Here is a 7064-nt window from a genome sequence, read left to right as displayed (position 1 = left end):
CCGCTCTGTGTCCAGTTCACAGCCCCATGGCTTTGCCTCAAGTACCTAAGATTACTTTCAAATACCCTTTCTAACAAGACCCCAGCAAGAGGCCACTAATTTCTACGGCACAAAAAGCCACTGGAGAGAGACCCGTTTGTCAATATCAACTGGTCCAGCAATTCCCCATCCTCAGACACACGGGCCTATCTGAGCTGGCAGATGTTTAGACAAGATTTTATAAATTGTTCAATATCAGCCCATAATGAACCCCAACTGACCATTCCAAAGCAGCTAAAAGCAACCGGGACGACCCCCGCTGGGATGCAATAATGTGTTCATGCTGCAGCATTATTAATCACGGAATAAAATAGATGAACCTCTTGAAAAATAAGTGTATGATTGATTAAAGGGCAATCTGAGGAGCTATTATTCTTGTTTTATAACCGTAAGTTATATTCACTCAATTTATCTTTGCAGAGGAAATAAATGATTGTTCATTTCTTTTCTGAAATTATATTATATGGGTATCCATATAATTTTGCTGAAAATTAAAGTGACAGGTTTCCTGCTTTTATGATACTAATCAAAGGAAATATGTTACTTGACTACAAATTCTAGACTTGTCCTATAATTAGATAGTGAGTAACACAATAACGAGGCAATAGTCTAAGGGTGTTTAAGCTTTTCTTTTCCCCCAGGGTAAGGGTGAGAGCCACTGAGAGGAAAATAAATCTCTCCTCCCAGTTTTTGCCTTGTGTTTAATGTGAGTTATATGAAAAGGAGAGTTAAGAAGTCATTCAATAAATCTGAATAATCTATGCCAATTTGGATAATTCAGGCTTTAACATAAACAATTATTTCCATCAGTAATTTATGGTGGGGGTGTAACTCTATTATCCATGTTACCACAATTTTTCAGTTTACTTTGCTGAGAAGGTTCAATAAGCAAGTGTCAGAAATAAATGTTAAATGGACCCTAAAGCATAGTGGTGTCAGGTCATTTTATTTTGTTACATTTTAAAAGAAATAACATTAACAAGTATTTTGCATATGTAGGGCACAAGATTTTAATTTTCTTGTAGTATATGTGTATATAATCTAAAGTCATAGTATCTCCCTTATTGCTTATTTCTCTTCTATCTTCCCTTTTTTTTTTAATGAGCAGGAGGGGGAGATTACTTTACACATTACCATAAAAGTGCTGTCTGAAGTCAGATCACCTGGGGAGGGGCTGCTCTCACTGGGGCTCTCTACCCAAACCACACTTCTAAGAAAAAGGAGCCCCAAACACCATATTGCTGTAGTCTAGTCTGTTTTTATTTACAATTTAAGATATAAATTAGTAAAGAATTATTGTTAAACAACCAACAAAGATTGTATAACCAGCAATGTTCAAATAAAAACCAGGCAGAATTTATTTACAAAAAGTTTAGATTCCATTGCAATACAACTTGCATAAATTACTAGAAGCTTTATATCATTATAAAAATAAATATCAAATTTGTTTCCACTTTTTAAGTACTCAAGTTCTTCAATCACGTTTTATTTCTACTGTGTACATCTTTTACAAATAAATTTTACAGTAAATCCTATCACACCTATAGCATATATACCGTGGCAATGAAGTGATCAATTCAAGATATCCTGAGAAAAAAGATTGTTTTCAAAAGTCACACATACATTGGGGAAGCTATACTATGCCAACAAGTTCACGTACATCCAACAAAAGTCTGTTCCGTTAGTCTGGGTTGACAGTGCTCTGTGGCTCCTTCTTTAACAGTGGCACGAGCGAGATGCGGTCCGGGGGAGAGAGCGGCTTTTTCTATCTGTGTATTTGTTAACTTGGGAAGAGAGAATGGCCTGCTGACTTTTTTTTTTCCAAAGCAATTGTGACACCTACCTGTGGACCAAGGAAAAAGCCAAATCATCCCAAATCCTTCAGTTCCCCAGCAACATCATCACATTATAAAAAGGATTCATCTGAAAGGGTTTCAGCCTCTTTCCCACCTTCAAGATGTGTAAGAAGTGATTTTGTCTCTTTGTAAAATAGCTATTTTTTTTGAAATATTACTGTGAGCCAGATGATCTACAAGGTCCTATCTAGTCCATCTGGTCACAGGGGGATGGGCCTGCTGAACGATGAGGCTTCTTGTCTATCAGTCTTACTCTGCGAGCGCCATCGAGAAAGGCTTCTGATACCAAGTTTCAGCAACAGCAACACTAACTCATCAAAGCAAGTGTCTACTTTGGTTAGCAGAGTAAAGACACTCCTTGTTGCATACAAATTTCAAAATCCCAGGTTGAGAAAACAGTGTGTGTGTGTGTGTGTGTGTGTGTGTGTGTGTATTCATTCCACTTAAAGAAGTAATTCTTCAAAGCAGAACTTGAGCAAAAATGAAAAAACCTCTATAAAATACATCAAATTCTCTCCCACTTAAAGGAAAGGAGACCAAGAAGAGTGCGATGCTGTCCTCAGATCCCAAGACAAAAAGCAAGAAATAAGACATCAAGCAAGTTTACAGAGCAATCGGTGCAGGAAGGCTCCCCCAGGGTGGGCAGAAACACAAAGGTGCCCACTTACTTGCATTGCTGTGTTCGGCCCTTCTATAGGTAGGGCTGGACGCCCCCACCAACCACGGTGCAGCCCTCACTGGCATCTGTCAGGGGAGGGGGCAGTTAGTCAGAACCAACCCCACAGCCATCTGTCTCCCAGACAGCAGCTCAGCCACCAGCCTGCACACCCAGGAATGCTCCCTGCATCGGGCAAACAGAAGAACCGGACTGTCCACCCGACTGTCCACCCGGCTGTCCTGAAACAGATTTTGGTCACATTTCTTAGCTCTCATTTTCTTACCCCCCTGAGCTCCTTTTACAGGTCTTACCAGTTCAAGCCCAAATTATGAGCAACAGAGGCATTATAGAGAAAGGGAGAGAAAGGAAAAAGGCTCTGGTTTTCTATTTTGAAGAACTAAAGCCTCTGGGAATAACTGGAACGTTTTGTTTCCTTCCAGTCAAAGGCAGAAGGAGAGACTCTATTAACAACAAAACACAGGAAGCTGAAGCTCAGTCAGTGTGGGGACAAACTGTAATTTGCATTTTGTGGCAGTTTGTCTTTGCCAAACTGAAACTGCCACGAGAGGATGGAGATCATAATAATAAACAAACAAATAAATAAATGGCACATGATAATGAGGTGGGTTTCCTGGCCAGGCAAGGGTCTCCTCGTCCATCCCACCCGTCTTTTTGGAGTCATCATTCCCATCACTTCTCCTAATTTTTAGTTAAGCGTGGTGCACTCACTCTTTTTTCGTTTCTCCTTTAAGTGACAGACATTTCCCCCGCATATCCATGGGTCAGGTCTCCAGGCCCCTTCCCCGGGTTTCTTGGGAGTGCTGACTAACTGCCCCGCTGGCTGTCCCTCCCACAGGACCCGCAGCCGCAGCAGCCTACCTTTCTTGGGCTCGTAGCCGCTGCCCGGGGGCCTGTAGTGGTGCTCGAGTGGATGCGTGCCTGCCTTGCCCGCGTCGCTGGCCGCTTTGGGCGCGGAGTGCAGCGCCTCCGCAGGGCCCGACGCCGCCGCGTTGTATCGAAGGAGCCCCTGGCCCTGCAGCGCCGCGTTCAAGTTCCCGTAGTTTGTGTAGTTGCCATAGAAGGGAGACGTGTAGTAGAGGTGGCGGCTGAGGAGCGGCGATGCAGGATAGGGCGAGCCGCCTGGCGGAGCCCCGTTTGAGGAGGGAGCTGCGGCTGCTGGCAGCCCCGGCTGCATGCAGCCCGGGCCCATGCTAGGTTGCTTGAGGTCCGACGTGGCGATCTCGGCCAAAGACCACAGCTTGGGTTTGCTGGCGGGCTGAGGCGCGCCCGGGGACGTCCGGCTGCCCAGGGGCGTCTTGCCGCTGCCGCCACCACGGGGCACAGCATCGGGCTGGGGGCTCAGCAACGGCGCCTCTACGCCAGTTAGTGGCGAAGAGGTCACGGCCTTGGATGGCGCCAGGTCCCGCTCGCCCTCCTCCTCCTCGTCTTCGTCATCCTCCAGGTCGTCATACTTATCCTTGCACTCCGAGCCCGATTCGCACAAGGGGTCCCCGGCACGGCACGGTAACTTCTCCCCATCCGACTCGGCCGAGCACGAGTGATCAGTGAGCGAGTCGACATGCAGGCTGATCCCTGAAGGGGTGCGGGCACTGTCTGTGGTGCGTGGAGCAGCGCAGGCACCCGGGGCCCCTCTGCCCCACGTCGAGGTATACCAGGACCTCCCCAGTACCTTCCTCATCTCCACCCAGAGCCTGCCACAACCTAGGGGGAGCACGGCATTCTGGGAAGCGCCCCGAGGAGTCTCTAGGCCCACTCCTGCCAGGAAGGCAGAGGCTGTCCAGGATGAAACCTGGGCTGTGGGGCCCGGAGCGTCCTCCCCTCCCTCAGGTCTGCACCCCGCCTAGGAAGAAAACTCCCCGAGACCTAGAGCCAGCCAAGGCCTTGCTCACAGCTCACCTTCATCCTCTGCCGATGTCTCTGTGCCCTCCTGCGCCTTATCTGGACTCTCCTTGCTTCTTGTTGCATCACCCTCCTCCTCGTCCTCGTCCTCGCTTTTGTTCCTCGGGGCCCACGTCATCTTGTTCTCCTTCTTGAGGCGCCGGCGCGCGTTGGCGAACCATGTGGAGACCTGCGTGAGGGTCATCTTGGTGATGATGGCCAGCATGATCTTCTCCCCCTTGGTGGGGTAGGGGTTCTTGCGGTGCTCGTTGAGCCAGGCCTTGAGCGTTGCCGTGGCATCCCGCGTGGCGTTCTTGCGGTACGCAGGGTCGTTGAGCTGGTAGGGGTAGGCCGCGCTGCCGTAGGGATGGTAGCTGATGGCACCGGTCATCCCAGTAGTGTGCGCGTCGTAGGGCGTGCCCTGGAACCGACAAGAGCCTGGTGATTGGGGTACGCGGGTACCTAGGCAAGCAACAGCCCTTGGCCGCGGAAGGCAAACCCTTGGACAGTCCGCGGCCGCCTTTCCCACGGCGTCTCCCGCGGTGCAGCCGCGCTTCCAGCAGCATCAGAGCAGGGGTGGGGGGAACCTCAGCGGGTTATTAAGGCCAGCTGTTGAACACACACACACACACACACACACACACACACACACACACACACACACACAGCTATAGCTTTATTCGCAAAATGTTGAACTATTTCACTTTCTAAAATGGCATATCTTCTCCTGCAAAATCCCTAGGCCATGAGTACAGACGCACGCAAAGATGCAGGCACAGAGAGGCCCGAAGATAGTTTCTTGATATCTAAATTTCTCTGGATTCTCAAGCGCTGCGGCCTCCCCCTCCCCCCACAGACTCCCCCCTACCCCGCCCTTACATGGTTAAAAAACCACCCGCGCCCCGCTCCGCTATTCACGGCTCCAAAGCTCCGCAAATCCAATTTGCAACTCAGAAGCCAGTCACCGTTTCGAATTCTTCAAATACGCGGTAATTAGCATTTTAATTCAGCTTTTAACGTTTAAATTCGAGGCATTTGCAGTCTTCACCAAGGCCCCAGCTACTCAGTCGCTGCCCTGAAATTCCGCCGAGGGCAGGCAGTGCCGACAACCTCTAACGGCCTCAATCGCCCGAAAGGCACTCCACCGACACAGCCGCCGGACCCAGCAGCAGACCCAAGGGGCATGGGCCGACCCGGGACCCGGGAGCAGGAGCTGCTTTCGGTGCCCAGGGGGCCGAGAGGACACTTGACGGGCCACATGTCCACCGACACATTTTTAGAAAGCACAGCTTGCAGTATTAAGAACCAGACCAAGGCGGGCTGGGTCAGGCCCCAGAGCCCTGGCTTATGCTTCGCTCCCTTCCCCAAACCGGTGACCCCTCCCAATCTCCGCAAGTAACTGTTAAGCGCCCGCAGACTCCCCGGAGGTCCCAGTGGCGCCGACCCTCGCACCGCGAGCGGACAGAAGCGAGCCCCGAGCCTGCTCAGGACCCGTCGCCAAGCCTTGGTACCTGAACTAAGGACAACCCACAACAGAACCCAATACCAGGGTAGTCGTACTTTCCAGGATCTTTGGAAAAATTTACCCTGGGAGCCTAAGGGAAGCGGCGCGGGTCTCGGCCCGGGCTCAAGAACGTCGCGGGCCGGCCGCCCCGCCTCTCATCCCGGCCTCTGGTCCCTCCAGCGGCGTGGCAGCCGGAGTCGGCGACTCGGGAGCCACAGCCCACAGCGCGATTCCCGCTCGCGGATCCCCGGGCCCCCTCTGCCTGCAGCCCGGTCAGGGTGCCCACGCCCAGGCGTCCCGCGTCCCTTCCCGCCCGCGCGGTTACCATGTAGGACGGGAAGCCGGCGGCCGCGGCGGCGGCGTCCGCCGAGTACTGCAGCGGGCTGCCGAAGCCAGTGGCTGCCTGCGCCGTGAAGGCCGCCGAGCCTGGGTAGGGGCTGAATGCGGAGCCCGACGCGGAGCGCGCCAGCTCCTCGCTGCGCGGCGCTGCCAGTGCCGAAGCGCCGTACGCCGGGCACGAGTAAAGCGCCAGCGAGCCGGGCGCCTGGTACAGGTAGCCCTGCGGGTAGGACATGGTGGGCGCGGGGCCCGCGTCACGCCGAGCTGCGGGCAGGGCTCGCGGCGCCCTCCATCCACGCCCGGCCGGGGCGCGGGGCGGTGGCGGGCGCAGAGGCAGCGGGCCGGGGCAGGCCAACCCGCGCACTAGCCCGGGCGGCCCGCGGGCCGGGCGAGCGGTGGGACGGCGGCAGTGGCTGCAGTGGCGGCGGCAGCGTGGAGCCAGTGGGCGCAGCCGCGCGCCAGGCCGGCAGTCGGTTTTGGGGGAGTCTGGAGTCGGGAGTGAGGAGTTGAGGAAGGAGCGCTCGAGTTTCCGAGGGACATTGGAACGCGGAGCTGTCCGTCACGCGCTCATCTGCATATTCGGGTGCCCGCCCCTCCCTGGCTCCGCCTTCCACTCGCCATCTAGCAGCTCAGCCGTAGCTGGGGGAGGAGCCCGGAGCCGGGAAGGGAGGAGAGGGGAAGGCAGAGCTGAGGGGCAGGGGGGCCGAGCAGGGAGGAAAGAGGAGGGAGGGCCGCGCAGCGCAGGCTTTTGTGGAGCAGCCGCCTCACG

The 7064-nt window shown here is 53.4% G+C and overlaps 1 protein-coding gene across 1 annotated transcript; it reads right to left on the bottom strand.

The window, feature by feature from the left end:
* Positions 1-1012: 1012 nt before the first annotated feature.
* IRX2 (iroquois homeobox 2) lies at positions 1013-6823 on the bottom strand. Its single transcript, XM_037137412.2, has 5 exons — positions 6282-6823; positions 4471-4873; positions 3433-4146; positions 2564-2639; positions 1013-1882 (listed from the first exon to the last, which is right to left on the bottom strand). Exons 1-4 carry the CDS (start codon positions 6528-6530, stop codon positions 2587-2589), a joined length of 1419 nt encoding a protein of 472 aa, XP_036993307.1. The 5' UTR covers positions 6531-6823; the 3' UTR covers positions 1013-1882; positions 2564-2586.
* Positions 6824-7064: the final 241 nt, after the last annotated feature.

Source organism: Artibeus jamaicensis, unplaced genomic scaffold (assembly GCF_021234435.1).
Source record: "Artibeus jamaicensis isolate MK-2021 breed Jamaican fruit bat unplaced genomic scaffold, CSHL_Jam_final scaffold_369, whole genome shotgun sequence".
NCBI lineage: Eukaryota > Metazoa > Chordata > Mammalia > Chiroptera > Phyllostomidae > Artibeus > Artibeus jamaicensis.
Note: the sequence above shows the minus strand (reverse complement) of the source record. Positions and strands in the feature narration are given on the sequence as shown.

Excerpts from the sequence above, each read along its gene's own strand:
- IRX2 (XM_037137412.2), bottom strand. The coding sequence starts at position 6,530 with ATGTCCTACCCGCAGGGCTACCTGTACCAGGCGCCCGGCTCGCTGGCG. Across the intron at positions 4,874-6,281 it reads CCGGCTTCCCGTCCTACATG|GGCACGCCCTACGACGCGCA; the intron begins GTAACCGCGCGG and ends TGTCGGTTCCAG. Across the intron at positions 4,147-4,470 it reads GACATCGGCAGAGGATGAAG|GGATCAGCCTGCATGTCGAC; the intron begins GTGAGCTGTGAG and ends GCACCCCTTCAG.